This window comes from Oncorhynchus kisutch, linkage group LG18 (assembly GCF_002021735.2).
Source record: "Oncorhynchus kisutch isolate 150728-3 linkage group LG18, Okis_V2, whole genome shotgun sequence".
In the NCBI taxonomy this organism is placed as follows: Eukaryota; Metazoa; Chordata; class Actinopteri; order Salmoniformes; family Salmonidae; genus Oncorhynchus; species Oncorhynchus kisutch.
Genome location: NC_034191.2, coordinates 28,615,586 through 28,634,820, shown reverse-complemented (window position 1 = coordinate 28,634,820; position 19,235 = coordinate 28,615,586). Strand labels below are relative to the sequence as shown.

Sequence of the window (19,235 nt, the reverse complement as noted above, 5' to 3'; positions counted from 1 at the left end):
GACTTAGTCCACATGAGGTACTCATGGCCTGTCCCATGAGGACCCCAGCATCGCCACCAGCTGCAGTCCCAGATCTGCATCTGTTGGATGACACTATGATGATGTACAGTATAACTCTGACTAACTGTACTCAAGCTATTCACTCACAGGTCTCTGCTGCCCAAACCTCCCCAGACGACTGTCCCCATCACGATCTCCAGCCCTGAGATTGGGTAATGGTGAGGAGGCACGGCAGAGGTAAAGAACCTTCAAAACCCAGGTGGAAGGGACCACAACAAATCTCCCTCACAAGCCCAACGGTGGTAAAGTGCTTAGGGAAAGACACCTGGATCCACGCCTCCCACTGTAAGCAGGTAGTAGAGCCAGAAGATGTTACTCCTGTTACTCCTACACCCCAGTAGAGGCACTCTGCTTACCCTGGGACCTCCTACAACCCAGTGGAGGCACTATGCTTACCCTGGGACCTCCTACAACCCAGTAGAGGCACTCTGCTTACCCTGGGACCTCCTACAACCCAGTAGACACACTCTGCTTACCCTGGGATCTCCTACAACCCAGTAGAGGCACTCTGCTTACCCTTACCACTTTCTTATAGTTAGCTAGTAATGTCGCTGTACTACAGAATGAATCAGATTGTTGGGTTTGTTACCAGACAGTGCTGAGACTATGCCATTACTAGCTATACCTCTCTGTGCTTACTAAATATTGATGCAGACCAAAGCAGGTAACCTTAGAGACGGAGAGCTTGATTGGGTGGAGGATAAGGTGATTTTATTTTAATAATGCCACCTCTCTGCCTAAGCAATCCATCACCCTGGCCTACTCTCCCCCAGGTTATTTGTGTTATAAAGCATATGGAATCGGTCTCCAGTTGGGGGAAAGTTATTGTAAGTATAACCTTTCATTCTACAATAACATAACCTTACCCTTATTGTTGAGAAATGAAACATTCCACCCTAACATGTCGATGGGAATACATTATAAACGTAAGAATGTCAGTGTGTATGCTAAACCTACTTCCTCAGTCAGTGGATCTATGCATGTGTTTGGGGGGAAAGCCTACTATTATCTGCCTACAAACTGGTCAGGATCATGCTATGCTGCCTATGTTGTTCCTGCTATGTGTGCTACCCCAGTACCCCCAAATCACCTTTTCTCCCACTTGTATAGGACGACCATTGTAATGTTTTTTTCTATGCATTAATTCCCAAAATGGCATGACAACTGTGCTTGATTCCATTATAGAACTAGGAAATGAAGTAGAAAGAATACGTAATGCTACTGCTACTGCTTTTGAAGAATTAACTGCTGAACATGGTCTTACAAAATAGATTGTCATTGGATATTCTCCTAGCAGCTGAGGGGTTTGTGCAGTGGTGGGTGACGAATGTTGTACTTACATTCCAGACTTATCTATTGGTGTTGCTGAGTAAGTTGCCACTATCAGACAGGAGGTATATACTGTAAACAAGCAAGATAACGAGAAAGGTCAGCATCTGTTTGCATGGGTGAAAAGTAGCCTGAGGAACATTAGAACTCTTGTGTTGCAATGTCTCCTAGCCCTGGTTGGAGTCCTTATGCTATCATTCTGCCTGTTCTCATGCATTACGACCTTGGTGAGGAGATTGTGTGAAACAGCAGTATATCTTCCCCACCAGATGGTCATGATCCCAGAAGTAAACATGAATGAGCTGACGGATCTTACCACTGTTTCACTCTTTACCATTTAGAGTTTGAGTTCTTACCTGTGAAATCAGAGATAGATCTCCCTCGCAGCTGCTTGATTAAAGATTTTTCTATTATACTATTAAACAGTCTCTACCTTAATTTTTCGATCGAGTTGTCCTCAACAGTACTGAATGTCGGGTTGATAACACTTCCCTGCGGATATTTTGCATCAGATTACCCCCCGAAATAGGAACAAAATCAGCAGACAACAGGTAATGTAGGTTGAAATTTCGGGAATGCTGAGCCTAGATTATAGAGATGAGTGTGTAAGTATTTCACTCTCAGATTCTAAAAGAGCCTAGCTGTATGTACGCCTATCTATAGTGCCTTCAGAAAGTATTCACACCCTTGACTTTTTCCATATTTTGTTGTGTTAGAGCCAGAATTTAAAATTGATTAAATAAAGATTTGTTTTGTCACTGGAGTACACACAATACCACAATGTCAAAGTGGAATTGTTTTTATTTTTATTTAGACAAATTAATAAACAATGTTAACTTGTGTCAATAAGTACTCAACCCATTTGTCATTGCAAGCTTAAATAAGTTCAGGAGTAAAACTTAACAAGTCACATAATAAGATGCATGGGCTCACTCTGTGTGCAATAATAGAGTTTAAAAAATAATGTTAATGGCTACCTCACCTCACACACAATTATCTGTAAGGTCCCTCAGTCAAGCAGTGAATTTCAAACACAGATTTAACCACAAAGACCAGGGAGGTTTTCCAATGCCTCACAAAGAAGGGCACCTATTGGTAATTGGATAAAATGTAAAAAGCAGACATTGAATATCCCTTTCAGCATGGTAAAGTTATATCACTTTGGAGTGTGTATCAATACACCCAATCACTACAAAGGTATAGGCGTCCTTCCTAACTCAGTTGCTGGAGAGGAGGGAAAATGTTCAGGGATTTTTCTATGAGGCCAATGGTGACTTTAAAACAGTTAGAGTTAGGAAACCTGACATTTTAGTTACTCCACAATACTAACCTAAATGACAGAGTGAAAAGGAAGCCTGTACAGTATAACATATTCCAAAAACATGTATCCTGTTTACAACAAGGCACTAAAGTAATACTGCAAAAAATGTGTTGTTCATTAGTTTACTCCAATTAGGGGAGGGGTGGTAGAGTTAGAAGAAAATAATGTATATACATATATATAGTACCAGTCAAAAGTTTGACTATTTTCTACATTGTAGAATAATAGTGAAGACATCAAAACTATGAAATAACACATGGAATCATTCAGTAACTAAAAAAGTGTTAAACAAATAAAAATATATATTTTATATTCGAGATTCTTCAAAGTAGCCACCCTTTGCTTTGATGAGAGCTTTGCACAATCTTGGCATTCTCTCAATGGGATGGTATTTTCATGTTCCACTCAAAATCATAAAAAACACCAATATAGCTTTGGTGGTCCAACTCTGGTTGCATATAATCGGTGTTTTCCGATAGATTAGTTAACCTTAAAAATGCTTTACTTTTGAGCATGAACGGTGCAGCGTTTGCGCGAATGCATTGCATTCATCCAGACAGAGAATCAACAAAGTTGCGCAAATGCTGCCTTTTCAGACACGCTGAATCGAACGCGAAGAAATACATTGGCAACAAACAACATATTCGGGCTTCAGCTGATTGGTTGACCTTATGGACCGCTTGGCATGTTTTGGAAGTAAGTGTTGGCTAAATTGCACAGATAGAAACAGCGCACAAACACGACTGAAAACGAGTTTGCACGAGATATCGTTTTCCATCTAACTATCTGCTCAGCTCGGCGCACTAACGCAACGGTAGCTACATATAGCTAGATAGAAGGCTAGCCCAGCTAGCTAACAATTATCCATTTAGCTAACTATGTATTTGCCTTCGGGTAGCTAATCGATTCAACCAGCTACTGTAGCTAGCTAACCAATGCATCTCTGTTAGCTACATAATTGTCAGCTAGCTTCCGACTTGAAGGGCCTACGCTAGCTTGCTAGTTACAGTGTATTCAGACTCCTTGACTTTTCCCATATTGTTACGTTACCGCCTTATTCTAAAATTAAATTATTGTTTTCCTTCATCAATCAACACACAATACTCCACAATGACAAAATGAAAACAGGTTTTTATAAATGTTTGCAAATGTATAAAAACTCGAAATTGAGCTTTAGTGCATCCTGTCGAAATTGACCATCCTTGAGATGTTGCTACAGCTTGATTGGAGTCCACCTGCGGTAAATTAAATTGATTTGGAAAGGAACACACCTGTCTATATAAGGTCCCACCGTTGACAGTGCATGTCAGGGCAAAAACCAAGCCGTGAGGTCGAAAATGGCAGTGCAGCGACGCGCCACCTTAAACCTTGACAGAGATTGAGAGGATCTGCAGAGAAGAATGGGAGACACTCCCCAAATTCAGGTGTGCCAAGCTTGTAGCATCATACCCATAAATACACGAGGCTGTAATCGCTGCTAAAGGTGCTTCAACTGAGTAAAGGGTCTGAATACTTGTAAATGTGATATTTCAGTTTATTGTTAATACATTTGCTAAAAATTCTATACCTGTTTTTGCTTTGTCAATATGGTATATTGTGTGTAGATTGAAGGGGGGGAAAAAACAATTTAATCTATTTTAGAATGATGCTGTAACGTAACAAAATGTGTAAAAAGTCAAGGGGTCTGACTACTTTCTGAATACACCTTCTGTTAGCCAACGTTAGCTACTGCTAAACCTGTGATGGTTGCTTTAAATCTGACCAATAATACAGATTTTAAGAGAAGATTTCTAGTAGCTAATGTCTGCATATGGTTACCAGTAGAAATGGCCAGTTTTGGACATTACTCTGACTTATTTTCAGATGACCCTTCTGACAAGCCCCCATGTCGAGGTTGCTCATCTAACCTGGTGGAACCCTACATAAAATGTGCTGAGTGTGGACCCTCACCTTTCCTTCTATGTCTCCAGGTGAGGGGTGCACATTGCATCCTCTGGCATGCGCATACAACTGTTAATACATTTTGCCTAACTAGATAACTCTACTGACACTATACCCCCCCCCCCCCCCCCCCCAGTGTTTTACCAGAGGGTTTGAGTTCAAGAAACATGAGAGTGATCACAAGTATGAAATAATGGTAAGATATTCCTGTTAATTGTGCTGTCATCCATTCTGAGTAATGCATATTATTATAATGTTGACTCTTAAGTTATCCATTATTTACCAAAATTATGTTTCTGGCTAAACAATAGTGACCATGCTCAATACCATGCCTCCCCCTCACACAGACATCAGACTTCCCTGTGCTGGAACCTGGCTGGACAGCGCAGGAGGAGATGGCCGTACTGGAAGCAGTTATGGACTGTGGCTTTGGGAACTGGTTAGTACACACACACACACACACACAATCGCTCTCTCATCATATATTACAAACTTGCAGGCGAGGGGCCATTTGCAGTCTAACTTGTTTCGTAGCAGCACTCTCGTGTACTGTCTGCCAATATAAACATGTTCAAATTGATTTCAAAAACATAACTGTCAGTTTTCTATTTGACTCTGCACAGGCAGGATGTAGCGTATCAGATGCGCACCAAAAGCAAGGAGGAGTGTGAGGCCCACTACATGAAGAACTTCATCAACAACCCCTTGTTCTCCTCCACCCTCCTCAATCTCAGACAGATAGAGGAGGCTCGTACTGCAGACACAGCCATTCCCTTCAAACGTCAGTATACACACAACACACCTACTCCTCTGGATTTCTCCCTCCATAGTAATAAGGAGAGTTTTTGTCTTACAAATTATAGAATTCTGAAGCAATACAACAAATACAATTTAGGCTATGCTTCAAAAGCAATTGTTAACTGGGTGGTTCGAGCCCTGTATGCTGATTTGTTGACAGCTGTTTTATATCAGACCGTATGACAAAACATGTATATTTACTGCTGTAATTACGTTGATAACCAGTTTATAATAGCAATAAGGCACCACGGGGGTTTGTGATATATGGCCAATATACCATGGCTAAGGGCTGTGTCCAGGCACTCCACGTTGTGTTGTGCATAAGAACAGCCCTTAGCTGTGGTATATTGGCCATATACCACACCTCCTCGGGCCTTATTGCTTAATTAGACTTGTGTATGATTTCCAGCTGATAAAGGCAGGGAGGAATACATGGCTTTTGTGATTTATCTGATATGCAACTACATTGTTCCTCATTTATGCTTGCTTTCTTACACAGCAGTAACATGTTTATCATGCGGGCCATTTCCGAGCACTAGGTATAAGTACTATGTTGGTTTTCCTCCCAGCCACTGACGATCCCCCCAGGCCCACCTTTGACTCTCTGTTGTCTCGAGACATGGCTGGATACATGCCTGCCAGAGCAGACTTCATGGAGGTGAGGGGAACTAGGGTCTTAAAGCATCCATGCCTTTAGTTGTTCTAATCTCACAAGCCATAGTCAGACATTCACTTTTTCTCTTCTGCTAAAAACATTTCCCCATGTCATAATGAGCATGTCCTCATACTCCTGGCACATTATAATTAGAATCATAGTAACTACTTAACAATAACCAAGACATAACCCTTGCCACCCTGCTTATGTATGCATGAGTGAAGATATTAGTTCTCCAGAGGGCCATCTCTCTGCAGTCCTATTGAACGCTTACTCATCTCCTTATCCTTCTATGGTCCCCTCCTGTTGTTTGTCATCCTGTCTAGGAATTTGACAACTATGCTGAGTGGGATCTGAAAGACATTGATTTTGTGGATGATGACTCAGACCTACTACATGGTGTGTTGATAGTGCTATAATTGTATTTGAATTGAAAGTGAAGTCCAACCCTTCTTTCAATAGAGATTGGAAGTGTATGTTTATTGTACAAAATATCCTCATTGCTTTGTCTGACATATGTTTCTGGTTCAATCTAGCATTGAAGATTGCTGTTGTTGACATATACCATTCAAGGTTAAGGGAGAGAGGTAGAAGAAAGAAGTAAGTTGAAATGTTTGAACTCTGTTGTAAGGGGCTTATTCAGCCACTAGATGGCCTCAAATATCTTAGAATCTTTGCCCTTTCATCATATGCCTATAACCCTCTGCAAATGTTTCCACAAGAACATTTAATTGCTTTCCAAAATTGGAAATGTGATACCTACACAAGTAACACAACATTCTACTGACACTAGTCTATTACCATAAGCACTGGTTCAGAATCATCGGTTGCTATTGATTCTGAAAGGTTTAAACATTACACAACTGTCAAATTTCAGTATTCTTTGACCTGGTCACTTATTTTTTTTAGATTTGAGACGTTCATGAATTGTCAAACTCCGTCCTCAGCCCCCTTCAGTGTGTGTCAGTACTGGTCTTGGCCATGGTGGTCAGTCCATTCATGTGGTAATACATCCATCACTAAATCAAACATAATGAGTTGCTACTCCCCTAACTCTGTGGTATGGCATGTGGGGTGTGAATTGTATGTTAGCTGGCCAGAGCTCCCAGGACCGTGCATGTTTGTCTCATCTCAAATGGCCCCCATTCCCTACATAGTGCATTAATTTTGATGGGCCCTGGTCAAAAGTAGTGCACTATGTAGGGACTAGGGGGCCATTTGGGATGTAACACTGCTAGTCTGCCCAATGACCCCCCCACCCCGAGCTGGTGACATGGCAGAGGCCCAAAGCAGTGACTCTTGACTTGCAGGCCACATAGTTCAAACTCAGTAAGCCCCACTGTCAGGTCCTGTTTCACAGCATAGGAAGCCTACTTGTTGCAAAGCTGTTCTCAGAACCATACCTTCAAGCTATACTATATATACAAAAGTATGTGGACACCCCTTTTAAATTAGTCTTTTTGGCTATTTCAGCCACCTGTTGCTGACAGGTGTATAAAATTGAGCACACAGCCATGTGGGGCAGCAGGGTAGCCTAGTGGTTAGAGCGTTGGACTGTTAACCCACTGTTCCTAGGCCGTCATTGAAAATAAGAATTTGTTCTTAACTGATTTGCCCAGTTAAATAAAGGGGTAAAAAAAAATCTCCATAGACAAACATTGGCAGTAGAATGGCCTTACTGAAGAGCTCCGTGACTTTCAATGTGTCACTGACATAGGATGCCACCTTTCAACAAGTCAGTTCGTCAAATGTCTGCCCTGCTAGAGCTGCCTCGGTCATCTGTGTTATTGTGAAGTGGAAACGTCTAGGAGCAACAAAGGCTCAGCTGCGAAGTGGTAGGGCACACAAGCTCACAGAACACGACTGTTGAGTGCTGAATCGCGTAGTGCTTAAAAATCGTCTGTTCTTGGTTGCCACACTCACTAACGAGTTCCAAACTGCCTCGAAGCAACCTCTGCACAAGAACTGTCGGGACTCGGGAGCTTCATGAAATGCATTTCCAGCTGCACACAAGCCTAAGATCACCATGCGCAATGCTGATCACCATGCGCAATGCCAAGCATCTGCTGAGTGGTGTAAAGCTCACCACCATTGGACTCTGGAGCAGTAGTAACGCGTTCTCTGGAGTGATGAATCCCACTTCACCATCTGGCAGTCTGACGGACAAATCTGTGTTTGGCGGATGCCAGGAGAATGCTACCTGTCCAAATGCATAAAGCCAACTAAAGTTTTTGGTGGAGGAAGAATAATGGTTTGGGGCTGTTTTCATGGTTCGGGCAAGGCCCCTTAGTTCCAGTGAAGGGAAATCTTAACGCTACAGCATACAATGACATTCTAGACTATTCTGTGCTTCCAACTTGGTAGCAACAGTTTGGGGAAGGCCCTTTCCTGTGTCAGCATGACAATGCCCCCGTGCACAAATGCTCTTCTGCTGCTGGGATTTGCTACCTTTCGGCCAATGTTTCAACATCTAGTGGAAAACCTTCCCAGAAGAGTGGAGTCTGTTTTTAGCAGCAAAGGGGGGTGGACCAAATCCATATTAATTCCCATGATTTTGAATGAGATGGTTATCGAGCAGGTGGCCACATACTTTGGTCATGTAGTGTATGTGGTTCAGGTTTAGCAGATATAAGGTACCATCACTCATTCAATAAATGTCAGTCTAAACCCTCTGCTGTTTTCACTCTCTCTACCGGCCTGAGAATGGGCTGGTATTCACCAATGGACGTGTCCATATTTTTGACTTTGGTGTCTTAATGTTGCCTTACAGGATCATCAGGGACCATGGACTGATCAACCTGAGGAAGTTCCAGAGTAAGTGCTCTCCTAACAGATTAGAACTGGGCTGCAGAACAACCAGGAGACCAGGCGTTACTATAACACCCAGACTGAGTATGCATTATGTATCCATGGTTGTATGTAAACAACTGTTGCAATAATGATCAACAGTAACCCGAGGGACCCTGGAGGCACTGCCTGTGCTTTTATTTACGCTGGAAGCTGAGAATAGCCCAGTGCGACGTGTGCCAGAGCATGCTGCAGCATAATTATTGCTCCACTATGAATAGATGCCTATGAAATGAACACTGCAGGTCTAATGACCAACTGTATTGGAGATTTGTGAGCTCTTATTGATCCCCTCTCCATGGGCAGTGTTTCATCTAGCTTGGTAATATAATACATTTTTGTGTCCCGCTTTTTATTCATGGGAGATGGGACTGCAAGAGACTCCCTGAATAGATTTATACAATCGGTTCCTCTTTTTCCATTACTGCCCAGTGCAGTGTTATCTCCAGGTGATGCTCTGGGAAATTGGCTGTAGTTTTAGGGGTGGAAAAGGACACCCTTATGTTTTATTTACCAGTCTCCAGTCACTACGGCTCTCCTATCTCGTTAGTCTTTCAAGACAAAAGAGAACCCAGAGTTGCGGTAGAGCTGCAGCGTGGTTGTCATGGAGACTGTCAAAGTGTGTGTGTTAGTCATACGGTAATGGAAGCCGTGTCCAAGCCTGGGAGGCTCAGTGTCGTGCCTAGGCTGATCATGCTGTTGCTCCAGGCAGTTTGAACAAACTGTCTCACTCTTCTTATAGGCATCAGTACCTCAGGACCACCAATCCAGCCCATTCCTGTTATGGAGTGTTTCAAATCTTTGACTCCGCAGGACATTGGCTCTACCTGTGTGTGCATGTCAGACACGTTCTCATCACTGTACAGCCACTAAATCAATGAGGAACTCTTGCTGCCAGCTTGCAGATAGACAAAGCTGTGCCAGCCTTGAGCTGCTGTCATACTACCCCCACATTCACTGTGTACAGAATATATAATATAGAAATCACCATGTCTGCAAAGCCATGAGAGTCCACTCAATAAATAAATAAATAAATGTATATCTATATCTCAGCAAAAAAAGAAATGTCCCTTTTTCAGGACCCTGTCTTTCAAAGATAATTTGTAAAAATCCAAATAACTTCACAGCTCTTAATTGTAAAGGGTTTAAAAAATGTTTCCCATGCTTGTTCAATGAACCATAAACAATTAATGAACATGCACCTGTGGAGTGGTCGTTAAGACACTAACAGCTTACAGATGGCAATTAAGGTCAGTTATGAAAATTTAGGACACTAAAGAGGCCTTTCAACTGACTCTGAAAAGCAGGGTCCCTGCTCATTTGCGTGAACGTGCCTTAGGCATGCTTTAAGGAGACATGAGGACTGCAGATGTGGTAAGGGCAATAAATTGCAATGTCTGCCTGTACTGTGAGATGCCTAAGACAGTGCTACAGGGAGACCGGATGGACAGCTGATCGTCCTCGCAGTGGCAGACCACGTGTAACTCCTGCACAGGAACAATACATCTGAACATCACACCTGCGGGACAGGTACAGGATGCCATGCCCGAGTTACACCAGGAACGCACAATCCCTCCATCAGTGCTCAGACTGTTCGCAATAGGCTGAGAGGCTGGACTGAGGGCTTGTAGACCTGTTGTAAGGAAGGTCCTCACCAGACATCACCGGCAACAACATCGCCTATGGGCACAAACCCACCGTCGCTGGACCAGACAGGACTGGCAAAAAGTGCTCTTCACTGACGATTCATGGTTTTAGCTCACCTGGGGTGATGGTCGGATTCGTGTTTATAGTCGAAGGAATGAGCGTTACACCAAGGCCAGTACTCTGGAGCGGGATCGATTTGGAGGTGGAAGGTCCGTCATTGTCTGGGGCGGTGTGTAATAGCATCATTGGACTGAGCTTGTTGTCATTGCAGGCAATCTCAACGCTGTGTGTTACAGGGAAGCCATCCTCCTCCCTCATGTGGTACCCTTCCTGCAGGCTCCTCCTGACATGACCCTCCAGCATGACAATGCCACCAGTGACACTGCTCGTTCTGGATATCAATCCCATTGAGCACGTCTGGGACCTGTTGGATCCGAGGGTGAGGTCTAGGGCCGTTCCCCCCCCAGAAATGTCCGGGAAATTGCAGGTGCCTTTGTGGAAGAGTGGGGTAACATCTCACAGCAAGAACTGGCAAATCTGGTGCAGTCCATTAGGAGATTTAATGCAGCTTGTGGCCACACCAGATACTGACTGTTACCTTTGATTTTGACGCCCCCTCCCCCCTTGTTCAGGGACACATTCCATTTATGTTGGTCATATGTCTGTGGAACTTTTTGAGTTTGTCTCCAGTTGTTGAATCTTGTTATGTTCAAATGCCCATCGGGGGATCTTTTAAACCGTTCATGGCCACAGCAGGTTATCTCAGTGACGCAAGGGGGTCACTCAATGTGCAATGTCTGGACATTTTCTCCTCTGATGTTCCTCAAAAGCCTCTAATCTACCAAAAATGAATGTGCTACAGATCACTGCTGTCATACCCTCTTCCTGGAGATCTACTGGGTTTACAGTCCAACTCTAATGTACCACCTCATTCTACTTATTAGCTGCTCACCAAGACCTTAACTGGCTGAGTCGGGTATGTAGTGTTAGACTGAACCTACCGGACGGTAGATCTCCAGGAAGAGGGTTGGGCAGTCCTGCTCTACAATTACAGCTACGTCTCGCGACCATTGTGTTTTTATCTTACAGTCCTGGAGCATCGCTACCCTAAGGAGGTACAGGATCTGTATGATGCTATGAGACGTTTCGCCAGGGTGGTGGGCCCTATCGAACACGACAAGTTCATAGAGAGTCATGCATGTGAGTATGACATTATAATGCGCACACACAGTAGGCATTTGATGTTCACACCTACAGAATTCAGTTTCTTCCAACCCTTCTCCCTCCACAGTCACACATCCTATAATCCCTTGTCTTTAATAAACTTGGTAACACTAAGTTCATCGCTGGGGTAATGAGCCTATCAGATTACCTCCTGTCCTTACGCAGCAGCAGACCTCAGCGGCTGGCCTGCTGGAGGTCACATGACTGTCTGGGGCTGAGACATCTCGTTCTGATTAAAGGGCTTGGGCTTCAGGATAGCATGGCACTACTCCTTTGTGTCAGAGAGAGCAGCAGTAGAGGTAGAGCCTGCCTGGGTTACAACTCTGATCTGATGTTCACCTCTCGGTAGGCACAGGTCTGAGGGGTAAAGAGTTTCTCTCTCCACCTGTCTGTCCCTGTCTGCAGTATAGACCGGTGAGGTGAGTGGACAGGCCTTTCTGACCTCATGTCATCCTTGTCTTTCAGTGGAGTTTGAGCTGAGGAGAGAGATTGGCAGGCTGCAGGAGTACAGGAGAGCAGGCATCCAGTCTTTCTGCAGTGAGTCCAGTCTACCCATATAACCCTGCCCCCCCCCCCCCCCCCCCCCTACTGCCAGACAGTCCCCCTCAGAATCTGTGTCCCAAATGGCTCCCTATCTAGTGCATTTCTTTTGACCATAGCCCATACAGCGCTGGTCAAAAATAGTGCACTTTGTAGGAAAAGGGTTACATTTGGGACAGGCAGAGCCTCATTAGTGACTTCCTTGTGTCAGCCAGGACCCAGGGCTGACTGTACCAGTAACCCCCTCCCTCCTCTGTGTCCCCCTGCAGGTGCCAAGGTGTATGAGCGTGTGAAGCACGTGCGGGAGGATGAGCGGAGGAAGAGGACCATGCTAGTTGATGTGCTGCAGTACATTCAGGACGGACGGGCCTGCCAGCAGTGGCTCAGCAAACAGGCTGACATGTGAGCCCCGTCCTCTTACCCTTTTGTCCAGTGTTTCACAATCCATTCCTCTGGACCATGTGGTTGTACGTTCAACACTAGCCCACCTGATTCTACTAATCAATGGCTTGATGATTAGTTGACTATTTGAATCAGGGATACTAGTGCCTGGCTGTAACTGAGATACCACCCACTTCTGCAGTTTATTACGGTGTGTTTGGCTCTAACTGCAACAAGCAGTGCTTGATTGTTGATTAAATTTTTTTATGTAGAGCTGTTTTTGTCAATTTGTTTATCCTAAGCACAGCTCTTGGGTGTTCTGATAATGATTCTTTATGGGGGAAAAAAACAGAACTGCTAGTACTGCTAGTGATTAATTCTCTCTGTGGCCAATGATCCCGGAGAGTGAAGTGTGTGTGTGCATTGCCTGTAGTGACACTTCTCTTTCAACAGTGATGCTGGTATCACTCCTGTTGTCATCACCACATCAGGTAAGGATTCTCTTCCTTACCCTCCCTTCCTCTCCTTCCCCCGCTACCTCTCTTCTTGTCATGGTCCCAGGTGCAGTCACATTAATGTATTCTCAGAGATGCTCATCCAGAAATCCAGTCAACGTACAGGACTGTTATGCTTATTTGTCTGTTAGCTTTATCTTCCCTGTTTCCGTTGTCATTCAGTGACCTCCAGTGCACAAGTAGGACACATCTATGTACTCAGTCATTTCCACACAGCTATATTTATACTAATTTGCCTGTCATAAATATTTGTCTTTATTTTCCTCACAAAACTGATTTTGTCAACCCATCAGTTTGTCATTTATAACAATAAGAGAATAGTCTTTTTTTTTTATATAGATCTGTTAAACAGTGTTATTGTTCCACAGCAACAGGCAGGAGAAGCGCCCCTCCTCTCAACCTGACCGGCCTGCCAGGGACAGAGAAGCTCAACGACAGGGAGAAAGAGGTACACACAGAATCCATTACATTACATATGAATTATAGGATCTCTATGGATGTAAGACTCTCAGCCCCACCAGGGCAGGAAATGAAGGGCTAAACAGAGAGTGTGTCCTAAATGGTACCCTATTCCTCGTAGGCCCTGGTAAAAAGTAGTATACTCTATAGCAGGGCTCCAACTCTGTTCCTGGAGAGCTGTCCTCCTGCAGGTTTTTGCTCCAACCCCAGTTGTAACTAACCTGATTCAGCTTATCAACAAGCTAATTATCAGAATCCGGTGTTGTAGCGAAAACCTACAGGACAGCACCTCTGCAGAAAACGTCTTGGAGAGCGCTGCTCTATGGGGAATACAGTGGTATTTGGGATGCAGTCATGACTGGCATTTTGTTGATGTAACATGGCGTGTCTCTCGCTCTCTCTCTCTCCTGTGGCTGGCTGCAGCTGTGCCAGGTGGTGCGTCTGGTGCCAGGTGCCTACCTGGAGTACAAGCAGGCCCTGCTGAACGAGTGCAGGCGGCAGGGTGGTCTACGGCTGGCACAGGCCCGGGCACTCATCAAGATCGACGTCAACAAGACACGCAAGATCTACGACTTCCTGATCAAGGAGGGCTACATCAACAAGACCTAGGCCAGCCTGAGACCAAGGTTGTGTCATAAATGGAACCCGATTCCCTAAATAGTGCACTACTTTTGACCAGAGCCGGGTGCTATTTGGGACGCATCCAGAGTCAGAACTGTTCCAGCAGAGGTCGGCTGGACTGGACACTAACTGATACGTTTTATTCTCATGTTGTCTTGGTGAAATGGTTCGTGGGGCGACGCACAATTGGCCTGATGTCATCCGGGTTAGAGAGGGTTTGGCCGGTATGGATATCCTTGTCTCATCGCGCACCAGCGACTCCTGTGGCGGGCCGGGCTAACCAAGCTAACCAAGGTCGCCAGGATGCGCGCTTGGTTGGGTTGTGTTTCGGAGGACGCATGGCTTTCGACCTTCGTCTCTCCCGAGCCCGTACGGGAGTTGTAGCGATGAGACAAGATGGTAATAACTAACAGTTGGATACCACGAAAAGGGGGTAAAAAAAATGTAATGGTTTGTCGAGATCGGTGTGGAAGAACTTGACTGGCCCGCATAGAGCCCTGACATAAACCCATCGAAACCTTTTGGGATAAAATGAAAAGCTGACTGTGAGCCAGGCCTAATCACCCAAAATCAGTGCCTGACCTCACTAATGCCCTTGTGGCTGCATGTCCCCGCAGCGATGTTCCAACCACTAGTAGAAAGCCTTCCCAGAAGAGTGGAGGCTGTTATAGCAGCGAAGGGAGGACCAATGCCCATGATTTTGGAATGAGCTGTTTGACGATCACATACTTTTGGTCATGTAGTGTATCTCTGAATTTGTTATCAACTTCAGGTCCTACATTTTGCGTCAGTCTTGCCTTGTATATGTTCTAACCAAACTGACACAGTACCAGTCAAAAGTTTGGACACACCTACACATTCAAGGGTTTTTCTTCATTTTACTATTTTCTACATTGTAGAATAATAGAGAAGACATCAAAACTATGAAATAACACATGGAATCATGTAGGATTGAAAAAAAAAAAAAAGTGTTTTAAATAATCTAAAAAATATTTTAGGTTCTTCAAAGTAGCCTTGATGACAGCTTTTCATTCTCTTAACCATCTTCACCTAGAATGCTTTTCCAACGGTCTTGAAGGAGTTCCCACATATGCTGAGCACTTGTTGGCTACTTTTCCTTCACTCTGTGATCCAACTCATCCCAAACAATCTCAATTGGGTTGAGGTCGGATGATTGTGGAAGCCAGGTCATCTGATACAGCACTCATTACTCTCCTTCTTGGTCAAATAGCCCTTACACAGCATGGAGGTGTGTTGGGTCATTGTCCTGTTGTAAAACAAATGATAGTCCCTAAGTGCAAGCCAGATGGGATGGAGTATCGCCGCAGAATGCTGTGGTAGCCATGTTGGTTAAGTGGGGCTTGAATTCTAAATAAATCACTGACAGTGTCACCTGCATGTACCATCACACCGCCTCCGTGCTTCACAGTGGGAGCTACACATGCGGAGATCAAGCGTTCACCTACTCTGCGTCTCACAAAGACACAATAATCTCAAATTTGGACTCATCAGTCCAAAGGACAGATTTCCACCTATCTAATGTCCATTGCTCATGTTTCTTGGCCCAAGCAAGTCTCTTCTTATTATTGGTGTCCTTTTAGTAGTGATTTCTTTGCAGCAATTTGACCACGAAGGCCTGATTCATGCAGTCTCCTCTGAACAGTTGATGTGTCTGTTACTTGAACTCTGTGAAGCATTTATTTGGGCTGTAATTTCTGAGGCTGGTAACTCTATTTAATTTATCCTCTGCAGCAGAGGTAACTCTGGGTCTTCCTTTCATGTGGTGGTCCTCATGAGAGCCAGTTTCATCATAACACTTGATGGTTTTTGTGACTGCACTTGAATACATTTTCAAAGTTCTTGAAATGTTCTGGATTGACTGACCTTCATGTCTTAAAGTAATGATGGACTGTTGTTTCTCTTTGCTTATTTGAGCTGTTCTTGCCATAATATGGACTTGGTCTTTTACCAAACAATCTATCTTCTGTATACTGAATGGGTTAGGAAGGAAAGAAATTCCATAAATTAACTTTTTAACAAGGCACACCTGTTAATTGAAATGTATTCCAGCTGACTACCTGATTTAAGCTGGTTGAGAGAATGCCAAGTGTGCAAAGCTGTCATCAAAGCAAAGGGTGGCTACTTTGAAGAATCTAAAATATAAAATATATTTTGATTTGAACACTTTTATTGTGTTATTTCATAGTTTTGATGTATTCACTGTTATTCTACAATGTAGAAAATAGTACAAATAAAGAAAAACCTTGGAATGAGTAGGTGTCAACTTTTGACTGGTACTGTACCTTCCTATTTGTACAGTACTTTAATTGTCAGTGACACAGGAGCAGATAAGAAAATAGTGTATTTATTTCTCCTTGTAATGAAATGTTTTATGTAAAATGTATAACAGTACATGGTGTATTTTACTTATCATCAATGTGTAATAGCAGTTACCTGTTACATGATAACCAACTTTCCATCATAGCATCGGTGCTGAGTTGCTTTATCTAAGCAGGTTCTGTTAGCAACACCTCTCCCAGTTTGATAATGGGTTCCATCTCTGATTCGATTCCTTCTCTGCCAGTGGAGTGAGTCTGGGGCTGTATTTCTACAACTTTTCAGAGTAGGAGTGCTGACCTAGGATCAGACACCCCCACCCATCCATGTAATCTTAGAAATCCAAAAGGCAAAACTGATCCTAAATCAGCACTTTTAACTTGAAACTCTATATACATACAGGCCCTGGTGTGACGTGAGAGATGTGACTAATGCTAACTACCACCTAGACCCAGCCAGCCATCCCAGCGGCCTCTCCCTCTACTCTGATGGCATTATCAGAGCAGCGGTGTCACGTCAGCCAGCGCTAATAGCCTGATTACAGCTCCAGATCCCCCCCTTTGATGATAAGAAGGAGGCTGCTTCCTGAAATGGCCTTGGGCCTGGAAATGTGCTCTGTCTACAGGGATGAAGAACCCAGAAAGTCTGTTTTGCAACCTATTGTTATTTCTCTTTTTTGCTATGATACTAGAATATTGTTTATGATTCTGAGGTTCAGCAAGATCAGTGTCTGTTACTGTGGTCCCTAACTAGTATCCTTTGCCCCAATCACATAGTTTCTTATAATACCAGTCTGCTGCAGACTATGCAGGACCTTGTTAAGACCAATGCAGTTCAAGATGGCTTGTGAGGTTGTAGGTGTATTGGAGAGTTTGAAAAAGTTGTCAGCACTGTTGGTATAAGCTCTGCCTCCCAGGTACAATGACTGGACTCTCAATCAATGTGGCTCTGTGGGGCCACGTGAACCCCTTATCTACATTGCAAATGGGCCCTGGTCAAAAGTAGTGCAATATATAGGGAACAGGGTGCCATTTAGGATACACACACTCTGCCACCTGCCTACCTCCTGTTGAGAAGATGGAGGAGTGTGAAATAGGAAAGAGAGACTGTCCCAAAAGGTACATTATTCCCTATAAAGTGTACTACTTTTGACCAGAGCCCATAGACCCTAGTCAAAAGTAGTGCATTATAAAGGTACTAGGGTGTTGTTTGGGACATAGACCGAGTGCAGGTATCATGGGAGGAAATCGGGATGAGGTTCTGTGGGCGAGAGAACGTTTATCAGGCAGTAAGAAGCTCTGGGACATTCATTTTGACACCAATGTCTCATGGCCAGGTAAACAAGTTAATTTGCTGGGTTGTCTTGGAATAAGCGTGACATGGCAATGATCAATAAAATAACGAATCAGTGAGGTTAGTTGTTCAAATTACAAGAGCTTTTGCTTGTTATGGGGGGAGTGTCAAATTAAGCAGGTTAGGTTTAGCTACAGTGTAAATCCAAGCAGGCTTGGCTCAGCTACAGTGTAAAACCAAGCATACTGGGCTCAGCTGCACTGTAAAACCAAGCAGGCTGGGTTTAGCTACAGTGTACCATTTCTCTCTTCACCCACACACTGTCTGTTCAGATGCACTCACCATCACTCCCTTCCCCCATCCATCCCTACAGGGGTGAAGTGATACTGACTTCCTTTAGGGGAAACTCTGCCTCTGTTCATCCATTGAAGTTAAAGTGCATGTGATGGAATAGCGCCACTTTACATTACGCATAAAACACAGAACGCAAGTGGAACGTGTTAATATTTTAAGAGCTCTCTTTTTGTCACACACTCCTGTTGTTTTTCATTTTTGCTGACAACAGCTGGTAATTTTTTTATTAACTTTTATTTCACCTTTATTTAACCAGGTAGGCTAGTTGAGAACAAGTTCTCATTTACAACTGTGACCTGGCCAAGATAAAGCAAAGCAGTGTGACAAACAACAACACAGAGTTACACATGGAGTAAACAAACATACAGTCAATAATTGTTACGTGAATTATGTTATCAATGTTCATAAACTGAACTTCAATTAAACAGCTCAGTCTGCAACCCAGAATTTGTAAGAATATGGTTGAATGAAACAGAGTCCCAGCTACAATAGCCAAAATGTTTATTCACGAGGAGTGTTGGATGCTATTTTGTAAATGACATCGCCGAAGTCAAGGATCGGTAGGATGGTCAGTTAATATATGAGATGCATTGGATGGCATCAGTACCCTTTTTCTAGTACTCTCTACTCTGTGCCAAATCTGAAGCATTTCTAATGCACAACTACCAGATCAATCAGTTCAATTATGTAGGCCTATGTTCAGTCATCGAGGAGATATGATCAATCGATAACCTACAATACATCTGACAAACATGTATTTGGATGAATAGTACTCACTGCTCTGTTGTGTACGCATACACAGTAAGGACAAGACACTGTATGATAAGATAAATGACCCTTCAGGGATCATGAACAGGAAATAATTTGCTGCTTATTTGAGAAGGCATTGTTAAGTGCCTGCCAAGTCCCCCCT

General features: G+C 43.7%; 1 protein-coding gene across 5 annotated transcripts; it reads left to right on the top strand.

Annotated features, from left to right (window-relative positions):
* The first annotated feature begins 479 nt into the window (after window positions 1-479).
* On the top strand, window positions 480-18,085 carry tada2a (transcriptional adaptor 2A). Of its 5 annotated transcripts, none has more exons than XM_020508554.2 (15): window positions 3,197-3,406; window positions 4,574-4,680; window positions 4,788-4,847; window positions 4,999-5,090; window positions 5,275-5,432; window positions 6,019-6,107; window positions 6,431-6,503; window positions 6,641-6,704; window positions 8,875-8,918; window positions 11,688-11,798; window positions 12,288-12,359; window positions 12,632-12,764; window positions 13,197-13,234; window positions 13,627-13,706; window positions 14,141-15,306. In XM_020508554.2, exons 1-15 carry the CDS (start codon window positions 3,382-3,384, stop codon window positions 14,324-14,326), a joined length of 1,332 nt encoding a protein of 443 aa, XP_020364143.2. In that variant the 5' UTR covers window positions 3,197-3,381; the 3' UTR covers window positions 14,327-15,306. The 5 variants fall into 5 exon arrangements, with proteins under 5 accessions (XP_031651666.1, XP_031651663.1, XP_020364143.2 ...); XM_031795805.1 differs by lacking the exon at window positions 3,197-3,406 and adding an exon at window positions 3,417-3,524; XM_031795804.1 differs by lacking the exon at window positions 3,197-3,406 and adding an exon at window positions 3,767-4,134 and having other exon boundaries at window positions 14,141-18,085.
* The last annotated feature ends 1,150 nt before the right edge of the window (window positions 18,086-19,235 follow it).